The sequence below is a fragment of the Mytilinidion resinicola genome, assembly GCF_010093595.1.
Source record: "Mytilinidion resinicola strain CBS 304.34 unplaced genomic scaffold BDZ99scaffold_15, whole genome shotgun sequence".
Lineage (NCBI taxonomy): Eukaryota > Fungi > Ascomycota > Dothideomycetes > Mytilinidiales > Mytilinidiaceae > Mytilinidion > Mytilinidion resinicola.
Window position 1 is genome coordinate 823,100 of NW_022985451.1, and position 10,346 is coordinate 833,445.

Consider the following 10,346-nt stretch of genomic DNA (forward strand, 5'->3'; position numbering starts at 1 on the left):
TAGGCTTGTAACGAACCTCCAATGCGCCTAAAACATGTTCCGAGAACGATGTAATCAGAGTAAACAATCCTACCAAATGCCAAAAACCAGAGAATCCCTCTCTGACAATATCCCAGCAGCCAAAGCTCAAGATTGTTCCCCCAATTCACCTCCCTTACGCCTCTGTACTCTTGTCCTGAGGCACAGGCAACTGCACCGCCCCTTCTCCCCCACCCAACGCTAACTGTCTCACCCCCAACTGATCCACCTGACTCCCTGGTCCCTTATCCCCTACCCCGTCCTTTTCAACATCCACCTCGACCGCCCTCGCCTTGAACTTCTCAACGTTGGGCGGAGACACTAAATCCCCCACATTCCTCACCACCCTCACCTCTGCCGCCCGACTCAGCCTCAACCCTCTCTTCTTATGCCTGTCCTCCTCCGCCTCCTCCCCACTCCCCGCGCCCTCCAACCCTACCCTCTCATCGTACGCCTCCATCTCGACCGCGCATGCAGCCGCCGTCTTCGCGAGAACCGCCTGCATAGAAGCTAGGACCTTGCTCGTTGCTTGAGCGAGCGGTAAGTCCGCGGCTGCGACGTCGTCGGGGGATTTCCAGGACGCGGTGTTCTGGAGGTTTGCTGCGACGATGGCTTCGCGAAGGCGGGCTACGGTGAGTGCGGCGAACATGTCGCCGGTGCCGGAGAAGTAGAGGGAGTGGGCGGGGACGTCGATGCGGAAGAGGCGGGCGGTGTGGGTGGAGGTTGCGGTAGAGCCAATTATCGTTAGAGTGTTGGGGTATTCTTCCTCTTCCTGTTCTTGTTGGGGTGAAATTTTGGATTCTGAGGTTGGCCAGGTGCTGGGATGGGACGTCGCGGCGTTACGCTCTGGTGTAGCCGTGCGAGGCGTAGGCGCTGAGGATTGCATGCGCGAAGGTGGTCGGGAGGGGAGAGTTTTGTTTGTCGCGGAGAGGACGAGGGAAGTGATGATTATGTGGGGGACTTGGTATGTGCGGTGGAGGATTTGGATTGCGGTTCCGAGAGAGGTGAGGTCGGTGATTTTGGTGTCGGAGAGGAGTCTAGTATCATTCTTTAGCACATGGAGTGAGAAATTGGTATGGAAACCTTACTCTGCTTCAAATTGATTCGGCAGTATAAGATCAGCTTCTCGCAGCAAGTTCTTATACTGCGGCACCTCGTCTTCCGGGATGTAAAGCCTCCCTTCATCACCCATCACCGGGTCCAGAACTACACCTAGTCAACACTGCCCTCAGATTCATCGGTCCAGCGGAACAGCCTCACCCCAAAAGAACGAGCCCGGCTTTGTTCCAGCATTGAACTTCAGTTCTCTTCCAATCCTCCCCACTGTCTGCACAGCTTCGGCGCTGGGTAGGTATCCGGAGAGTAAGACATCGAAGTTGTTGAGATCTGACTGTTTCAGTCCATCGTAGAGGTCTCGTATTTGTTCGGCCGTGGTCTTGGTGCCCTTAACCTGTTTGTAGCCCGTGTGGTTACCTGTGGCCCTGCCAATCAGCCTGTTGCATTTTGTGTAGTAAGATTTCTCGTCCTCGCGTACTGTAGTTGACCGTATTTATCGCAGATACGTTGCAGCCCAAGGACATGAGGACGAACGATACCATTTTGTTTCCGACATAGCTCAAGATTCAATTAGCCCCTAGTCGCTCTGGAGGATACAATCGCGCCTACCCGAAAACAACCTCTCAGAGTTAGCGTTTGCGGAACTCCGGAGCTTCAATGACAGCCTTACATGACTAGCAATGGCGAGAACGCGTGTCTCTGGAACCACAGGCCCGGTGGCCATGTCTTCAAAAGGAGGGAGAGTAACTTCAAGGAAAAATGCGCGTTGAAAGTTGCCTCACACGAGCAAGGGAGAGGGGTGTGTAAGTGTGAATCATTTTTTCCGATTACCTATCTGAAAACTAACGTCCAGGTGACGTTTGGCGGGGCAGCAAAGGCCGATCCACTCCCCGAAAACCTACGCCCAGCAGCCCCAGCAACCAACCCATGCTGCATGCCGATAGGTGATCCCATACACTAAAAGGAACTGCATTATCACAAAATCTAGACATCCCGCCGAATGACGCGCCCAATGCACCGCCGATCGTGTTCTTCGCGTGGCCGAAGCTCTCCGAGCATATTTTCTGCCCGCTCGTGGGGGAATTACTCCTCGTCACCAATCTATTACAAGTGGGTCAGATCATGGTTAAGAATATAGATGGGGCAAATAAGTACCTTTGGCGCGAGGTAGAATCTCAGGTAGCTGTTGTTAGCCAGCGCGTACTCCACAAGCAGGGGCACCTCGTTGGAGAGGCACAGTTTGACCTGACCAGAAAGGCTGCTGGCCTTGCAGAAGCCGACTAGGTACTTGAGCGAGAAGGTCAGGGAGACAGGCTCTGTCAGGTCGATCTCGACGTTCATCTCTGGCTTGTCGACATTGGTGTGACTTCGTAGCGTGACTGATCCAGACCCAATGTCGCCCTGGCAGGCAAACTTCACGCCTTCCTTGCTACATTCGATCGAAACTTCAGCCAAGTCAGCAGCTGTTGTCCAATAATAGTAACCGATGTATTTTGACTGACCAGATTCCGAGAGGGCCATCAAGTCTCTGCAGATACGCTGGAACTCAGCCGAAGGCATCGAGATGGTCGCAGCGTACTCCGTCTCGGGAATCCCCAGATGCTCCTGGTCGATGTCCATGAGCTTGATGTCATATTCGCTGATTCTGTCGCTCTCAGCGCTCTCAAACACGAGATTCACGACATCTGGCGCGTCCTCCGCCTTCAGCGTCAGGATATCCTCGTTTTGTGCGGCTCGCAGGACTTTAGTGAGCGAGGTGAGGTTGATGCCGAGGGCGATATTTCGGTCACATCGAAAGGGTGAGAAGCTTTCCGACTTAAGCATCATGGACACGAGGGCAACGTGGGAGTTGTCCATGGCCTGGAGGGCGATGCCAGAGTCATTGCAGTCGAAGTTGCAGTCCTGGACCAAGTCCTTGATGGCATCGACCACCTGTGTTCGTGTCAGCAAGTGGTGCATTCGAGGCAGATGTGAGACCCAAACCTTCTTGAGAAGATTAGCCTGTTCTAAACGTGCTTCAAGCACTGCACCGCGATGTCAGTATACAACTTTGGGTTGAAGAGGAGAGCAATGCATACTGGCGAAAGTGTGAGTAGTACGACTGGAAAAAAGTGTGCGTGTGTCGCGGTGTGAAACTGAGAATTGGAAGCAGAAGATGGGCTGTTGTAACGGGCAGTTTTGGTGGGATCGAAACGCGAGGAGCGAAATCAACGCGACGCGATTTGGGGTGCTGACAAAGAAAATCAATTAACGGTCACGTGACATCAGTTAGCGAGTTCGATAGCTATGCTGGATTTCTATGTGCAATGGAAGCAAGGACAGAGCACACGGCGATGAGTTCGCGAGGTAAGGAGATAGCTGTGCCGACTGACTCCACCACGTGGTCGATAATAAAATTTCAAAGACTGTCTAGCTCAGGGATTTACGCATTTGTACATCTAGAATCTTGATGATGCGCTGAAGCCTCCCAAGAAACAGCACATATTATGGTATATGTTTTGGTCCATATGCTATGCAAGCTGATATGTGGGGGCGTATGCCATATCTTAAGAGGTATGCGTGAGCCGACTCTCAACATCCAGTCCGAGTCTGGCCGCTACGTGTCGAGGATACATCCACGGTATTCTCCACCGTTCCATCTCATACGTCGTCAACTCTTCCGGGTCTTCAACCAGACGGAACTTCCCCCGCCACATATCGAAGCCTCCCCCACGCCATACTGATCGGTGGCACTCTCTAGGCATCTTCACAACCCTACACCGTCCCCTCGCCACCAAACGCACCTCGCATGTATCCCGCATCTCTTTCCAAATCAATCCTGTCCCCCTCGTCCTCACGCCCTCACTAGCCCATAAAACAACGTCCACGTCAACACAAACCCACTCATCCCACTAAACACCTCACCCAGCCACAGATCCCCGAGCGGGCTATGGAAGTACTCGGAAGCCTTTCCCTCAGCCCGGAAGGCGAATATCAGAACTGACACCAGTAGCGACGCGGCCAGGTAGAAGATGAAGCCGGGGTAGGACTCTAACCCGAGGGTGCCGGCGGCGACGCCGAAGAGGGACGCGGTGAGGTTGCGAATGTTTGAGATGGTCTAGAGGTGGCGATGTGAGCGGGAGGCTAGAGGCTGGAGGGGATGACGAGAGCGAATTTGACGTACCTGCGCGTTATGCTGCACGCTTGATTGCACAATAGGGCTGATGGCCAGTTCTCGTTCGTCGAGCATGATGGAGGCTGTGCTGCGGGATGTGCCGGACAGGCTAGGTTGAGTTGCTTCTTGGTTCGATCGTTCGAGGTGGTTCTCGGACGTTCGGGGATGAGGTTGCGAGTGTCGCAAGCGGGACTTACGGCCCTGGCGGAAGGGTCTTTCAGCTCTGACACCAGCGTCAGGTTCCAAGAATTGGCGGTAGCGAACGATGTGTGCAGTGTTGCTGCGTCGTACTTCGCATAGAGGTGTAGTGTCGGTGGAGTTTGGAGTTACGATGCGCCGAACCGAAACGTTGGCCGACGTCCGAGCGCGACGCATCGGCATGCCTAAACCTACTTCTGTGGGTCTCGGCACACCATCACTCAATTGGTTCACTTTCACTACGCAGGGAAGATTATGGAGAGGATGATAGATCCTATCTAAGTTCCTGATAACACAACAAAGGGCCTCGGGTAGTGGTGAGCAGGAGTACACAGACTTCTATCTATTGCCATTTGAACGAAAGCGAAGCGCCGACCATGGGTATATTGCAACCATGTAAATATACAATACGTCCCAATTTCCGGCCTATTCGTCGAGAAAGCAATCAGACTTTCTATTCTCCTAGCAGATCATTGTAGTCGTCGAGGTACCTGCTATCTGTAAGTATACGAACTTGGACCTTTGTTGGGAGTACTCACTGCCGCAAATGTACCGGAAGAGTGTAGTCAGGCACGTTGTCGGCCAGTCTGAGATATCTGAGCGCTTCACGGAAGTATCGCTCATTGACTCGCGCATATGATACATTCCCCAAGCTCATATAAGCTTCAGCGGCCTTTGAGAGTTTTGTTAGTATGTTTTATTATATGCCCGGACAAGTAGACTTACCGCAGTCAGGAGACTTCCGGTCTGATCCCCCCGAGCCAGTGCCATGTCAACCGCTCGACCTAGGTACTCAGTTGCCGGCAAGAGCAAACCTCGCGCGACTACGTAATCTGCTGTATGCAGTCTCTCTTCAGCCTCCGCCATAGCTCTGGCTGCCTGTCTTTCATCCTCACTCCTGGTAAGTGATGGGGAAGATGTTATTGCTCCCATGCTACTTCCACTGCTACTTGAAAAACCATCTAACTGGTGTATTCTTGCCAGGTTTGGCTGGGCCCTCGAGAGCCAGTTTTGCCCTATCACTACGCTGAGTTAGTAGGTAATTCTTGGTAATAAAGCAGGAGCTTACATCTCATGAGATCAGCTTCTCCGGGCGCGAGTTCCAAAACCGTAAGCGCTTGTCGTAGGCACCAGTTGGCTATATCGGGCACGCCCTCGCTGTCTGTGTCGGAGTACGCAAATCTCTGGAGGACATCAATGAGCCAGATCTGCCACTGCCTGCTTGCATGCTCATGGATCACATTTGTGAGCTCCAAATGCGCCGTGATCTGTCTTGCTGCAACAAGATATTCCCTCCATTGATCTGGCGCTGTGTCTATTACTGTGGCAATTTGGTTCACTGTGGCCGTCACAGTTTCGAAACTCTGGTTGTCCATGACCACCTGACCACCTAGGACACGCTAGTGAAGCTAATAAGGGCTGTCTTATGATGATGTTGATGGGAAAAGAGATGATGAGGGCGTTTTGGTGACGTAACCACAGAACCAACGACCTTCGACGATACTTATACTGTTTTGAAAAGGATCTCAGTTGTAACGCTGTGTAGGACCTTACCACTCTGGATAGGGTTGCAAAGCAGTGGCGACTGACCGCAGGTTTTGACAAGCCGCATGATAGACTTCAAGGAAGGAGACAGGCAAGGAAAGGTGAAGGGCAGGGCGGCCAGTCCGACATGAATGTCAACAGGTCAATGGAGGAATTATATCCCTCAGCCAGTGCGAAACAAGATTAGAGTCTGACTCCTCTGGCTGCACCTGTGCAAGTAAATATTAGGGCTTTGCCACTATGCAAGCCTTACGCGGGTGACTAGGAAGTCGGCGCATGTTTGTCGCGGTATAGGTCGGCCGACCCAGTCGGTGAGTAGCTCCTAGCAGCACCGTCTATGTGGCGATGGCTCCGCGTCTCACGATAGAGAGCCAAGAGGCCTCGAGTAACGCAGGCCCTCGTAGTTTGGATGATAGCATGCTGTCAAATCCAGAAAAAGCCCCCAGGTCGAGTTTACGGCCTCCACAGTAGGCCTTCTAAACTGTCGGTCAGCAAAACGCCAACGGCGATCATTCGGGAACGAGAAGCGACAGAACAGTAGACCAAGGTGGACAGCACTGCGGAATAGAAGCAGGGAGAGAGACAGGCGTGGAGTTGAAAACCGCGGGTTTTGTCAGCACCCTCATCCCACGAAGCCGGCCGGGATCTGTTGTGCCAAGCATCACCATGTCATAGCGTGTGGCTTGCAGGTGGTGTACCTGATTACATGTACACACACCGCGAGCCTAGGAGATAACATAATCAGCACCAGGGAGCCCGAGATCTCCCATCCTGGTACGTCATACCGGGCCGTGGGCTGCGCCGTATCTTCACGTTGTGACGCCTTCCAAGGCTGTGCGGAAGAGTGCCGTAGTGCCGAACTGCCAGGGATCTCGAGCGCCGTGAAGAGCGAGAGAGCTAGAGATAGGAGACAGTCGATGCTGGCGCGGCCTTGAGACAGCCTCGCTACATCTGTAGTTTCGACAAAATACTATCGTATGAAGTTTTTTGGGTCCAGATGTGGGATTTGAATGCTTACACGAAATGGCAAATATGGATATCACGTGCCTCTAAACGGAGACTTGTTCCTGTCAGCAAGTACTCATACTCCCAAGACACAGGCACGACGGGTTCTCTACTTGAAGCGGACTCTTCAGTCAGCTTCCTCTATTCCAAATCTCCCATCTTCCTGTTCAAGGTTCTAGCGCAGGACGACGGTCGACAAGTCATCAGGACCTCACAATCGACAAACCCCGGACAACCCACATGTGATAGTATCTTGGAAGTCTAGTCAGCCCACAAAAACGAGGTCGTACCGATGCGCCTCGAGTCTTCTCTTATGACTAGTATTTTCTCGTGCCAGATCGGGCAGAGGCAGGAGTTCGTCAATCAAGTTCTGGAGATGAATGACTATATGAACATGAAGACGCTCCTTGCTCCGAACGTAAACCGTGAGATGGTCGAAGTTCGGCACCGAGAACGAGAACAGGATGAGTTGCAGGCGTGTAACGTCGTCGAGAGAAGTAGTCATCGTTGATGAGAAAGGGCATGCAGAAGTAATTGAGGGCGGAGACCCAGCAAAACTTGAAGTCAGCATATTCTCACCAACAGACCGGATCGACAGCTGCTATGTTTCAGACATGGTGTTGGCTTTCGGAGAGTCTGGGGAAAGGAACATCGAACGAAAGCGCGCGCTAGAACAGGGCACCCGCTTGGGCCACACGGGCACTGCCAGGGTTGCATTCCATAGATCTAGACAGACACCAGGCTTGTGCGCGTTGCTAGGGCTCGTCTCCGTCCAGCTCCTGACATCTGTGCCTTTTGAACATCTCCTATATCTATATCGACCCCGTGGAACTCGGAAATGCTGCCTTGAGAGACCCCGGTGAAAACTACGTCTCGTGAACAACCTGCTGTTGCGCGCGAGACCTCCGCATCGCACCAACATGATCATTTGATGGAGAGTATTATCTATGAGGACTCGCCGTTGGCCGAGTATTTAGAAGGTACACCGACATTTTAGACTTCTAGACTCCATGGAATCTCGCAGGCTAATGCCCTGTGAAGGCGAGGGGAGAGGCAGGGCTTCGTCTCCGGAAGCCTCCGTACCGTCATCACCTACGACCACCAGTTTCGCTCCCCGTGGACCCTCCACCCTACAATCCCGCATTCGAGACAAGCTGCCGCAGCCTTTGCGGATACCGATTCCCAAGAATGGGCCTATTGCGCGGATACACACCACCTGTTCGGTGAGTTGCGGCGAGAAATGCACGCAGCACACTGCTGACTTTTGGGCGTTGCAGCGAGCAGTCAATTCGCGACTAGGACGAGCAGACAACCAGCGCTTCATCGAACATTTCCGCTACCTCATAGTCGCATCCCAATTACTCAGCGAACATACTGGGCAGAGCAGCTTCAGGACCGTGGCGATCCCCAACTTTGGCCCAGACAAGCAATCCCAGGCACCCAACTTCAAGGTTGGCAGTATCAGCCTTACTGGAGCAGTTGTGACCGGAGCAACAGCTTTTCTGCTGGTATGGCTACTACATTGGTCCCGAAGCAGGTCGTCGGGTTTCAGTAAAGGGAGGCTGCTACTCGTATTCCTGGTGTTTGCCGTGGTTGCAACAATATGCTACGCATATATGAGGCGGCACTGGCTTCAATATTTGAGACAGCAGGCGGTGGATGGAGCTTCGAACCTGATCACCAACCTGCAGGCATTCGATGCCTCTACCGCCTCAGCTTTAGCATTGATACAGGAAGTGGAACTAGTCTCGCGAGGATATCGACTGTAAGGTTTTGATCACGATAGGCGCACATCGTACTAACTATAATGCAGTAGCAGTCCACTCCCCCCAATCACACGACTCGAGGAGAAAGGACAAACGCGACGGTGTCACCGACTACGTAAAAGTCTCAAGAGTGCATTCGCAGCAACCATACCATTGCTCGCTGAGCAATGCGCCACTCTACGACAGCTTGTCGAAGAGGATGACTTGGAGAAATACCTTGACGTGTATGATATCAACAACCCAGACCTTCAAGAGGCGCAGTTAGGCTACTCAGAGTTGGAATTCGAAGATACAGAAACGCTAAAGGCTCTCCGCACATATCAATACCGTCTTGCCACGCTACGACGACTACTGCTCTGTTCGCTCTTGGCGTTAGAAGCAGATGGTGGGAAGAACGATTTTGCACGGTGGCGTGTGGCTATCCAGGCGATTGAACAAGTTACGATACCTACCGGAGAGTGGAGCGACAAGATAAATCACACCTTAGGCGAGGAAGAGCGTATGCGTCTTCATCCACACATTATCATTACTGAGCTAATGCCAACTTCAGAGTTCGTGGTCCCTTCCCCACTCAAGATTCAGTCAAATCCAGGGCGAGAAAAACTCCGCGCCTCGGTCCGGAAGCTGAGCGGTCTCTCTCAAGGCATCAGAGGGCTCCAGGCCAAAATGCAAATCTTGAGAGAAGAATCCAACAAGAGCCTAGAAGAGTCAGAAGATATCTCAGAACTCGGTGCTAGTCTCATGGCTCAGTACGAATCCATCGGTGCGGATCTCAAAAGCCTCGTATCGGCCTGGGAAACTGGTAAAGCCTCACTAGCGCTGAACATCGACAGGCACGAGCGGCGTGTTTCCCAGGCGTCTTCAGGCGGCATGCGCTCACCGGTACCGAGCTTAGGTGGTCTCACCGTAGTAGAAGAGGGTACCCCTTCCGATGCTCTACGGGCTTTGAATGGCGCATCACCAGCGCACTCAAGCGCTCCAAGCGTTTCTGGTAGCAACTCCGATGACGAAATCTTCGAGGCTATAGCGATACCTCGCACACGGAAGACGCTATCGCGCGAAGAGCGAATGGTCAAAATCCACGAAGATCGTGCGCGGCAGGTCTCGCTAAGAGAGCAGAGAGAGGCGAGCAACAATATGATGAAAGAGTTAGAGTCCGTGATCAATCTTCGGCCACAGAGAACCAATTACTCGGGACGAATTACTTCTATTTAACGATACCAACGGTAGCACCGTGCTTTTCATTAGTTGATTCCGCTTCGGAAAAGGGGCGCATAGCGGTACATATATGTGATACGGATTTCATTTTTTCAACTGGGTCGGCTATGCCCTTTCAGATACCACCCAGCTACAAAGTGCATATAAGCAAGACATCTGTACTACTATTACGCCATTGAAACAATAGAAACATTCATCCTAGTTGGATGTACTTACACGTTGGTAACTATTCGATGGTAAGATTTATCAACGGTGAAGTGGTTTTTTGGTTCGCTTTTGTTCGAATCGATAGGGCGCCACTAATAGCACACCCCCTTTTCACTAATCGCACACCCCTTTTTCACTAATCGCACACCCCCCCCTCTTGGCGCTTCACCGCCTTCCTA

At 52.4% G+C, this 10,346-nt stretch overlaps 5 protein-coding genes across 5 annotated transcripts; 1 reads left to right on the top strand and 4 right to left on the bottom strand.

Annotated features, from left to right (window-relative positions):
- Nucleotides 1-14: 14 nt before the first annotated feature.
- Nucleotides 15-1,851, bottom strand: BDZ99DRAFT_465672 (Ribokinase-like protein). Its single transcript, XM_033720603.1, has 6 exons — nt 1,745-1,851; nt 1,684-1,694; nt 1,553-1,632; nt 1,279-1,491; nt 1,107-1,224; nt 15-1,055 (listed from the first exon to the last, which is right to left on the bottom strand). Exons 1-6 carry the CDS (start codon nt 1,796-1,798, stop codon nt 155-157), a joined length of 1,377 nt encoding a protein of 458 aa, XP_033573884.1. The 5' UTR covers nt 1,799-1,851; the 3' UTR covers nt 15-154.
- Nucleotides 1,818-3,261, bottom strand: BDZ99DRAFT_465673 (proliferating cell nuclear antigen). The gene is made up of 5 exons (XM_033720604.1): nt 3,153-3,261; nt 3,058-3,098; nt 2,577-3,006; nt 2,230-2,519; nt 1,818-2,175 (listed from the first exon to the last, which is right to left on the bottom strand). Coding segments are annotated over exons 1-5 (780 nt in total). The 5' UTR covers nt 3,154-3,261; the 3' UTR covers nt 1,818-2,157.
- Nucleotides 3,262-3,907: 646 nt separating this feature from the next.
- On the bottom strand, nt 3,908-4,303 carry BDZ99DRAFT_393969 (uncharacterized protein; the record flags this gene model as incomplete). The annotated part of the gene is made up of 2 exons (XM_033715866.1): nt 3,908-4,171; nt 4,238-4,303. The coding sequence occupies 2 exons, from the start codon at nt 4,301-4,303 to the stop codon at nt 3,908-3,910; spliced, it is 330 nt and encodes a 109-aa protein (XP_033573886.1).
- A 658-nt stretch (nt 4,304-4,961) lies between these two features.
- BDZ99DRAFT_393927 (uncharacterized protein) lies at nt 4,962-5,802 on the bottom strand (the record flags this gene model as incomplete). The annotated part of the gene is made up of 3 exons (XM_033715864.1): nt 4,962-5,099; nt 5,153-5,448; nt 5,496-5,802. 3 exons carry the CDS (start codon nt 5,800-5,802, stop codon nt 4,962-4,964), a joined length of 741 nt encoding a protein of 246 aa, XP_033573887.1.
- A 2,105-nt stretch (nt 5,803-7,907) lies between these two features.
- On the top strand, nt 7,908-9,957 carry BDZ99DRAFT_393810 (uncharacterized protein; the record flags this gene model as incomplete). The annotated part of the gene is made up of 5 exons (XM_033715860.1): nt 7,908-7,956; nt 8,018-8,199; nt 8,254-8,741; nt 8,790-9,241; nt 9,293-9,957. 5 exons carry the CDS (start codon nt 7,908-7,910, stop codon nt 9,955-9,957), a joined length of 1,836 nt encoding a protein of 611 aa, XP_033573888.1.
- Nucleotides 9,958-10,346: the final 389 nt, after the last annotated feature.

Coding starts and splice junctions, on each gene's coding strand:
- BDZ99DRAFT_465672 (XM_033720603.1), bottom strand. CDS start 1,798: ATGGCCACCGGGCCTGTGGTTCCAGAGACACGCGTTCTCGCCATTGCT. Junction 1,225..1,278: donor GCCGGGCTCGTTCTTTTGGG/GTGAGGCTGTTC, acceptor GACTAGGTGTAG/TTCTGGACCCGGTGATGGGT. Junction 1,056..1,106: donor CCGAATCAATTTGAAGCAGA/GTAAGGTTTCCA, acceptor GAATGATACTAG/ACTCCTCTCCGACACCAAAA.
- BDZ99DRAFT_465673 (XM_033720604.1), bottom strand. Junction 3,007..3,057: donor AGGCTAATCTTCTCAAGAAG/GTTTGGGTCTCA, acceptor ACACGAACACAG/GTGGTCGATGCCATCAAGGA. Junction 2,520..2,576: donor GATGGCCCTCTCGGAATCTG/GTCAGTCAAAAT, acceptor ACTTGGCTGAAG/TTTCGATCGAATGTAGCAAG.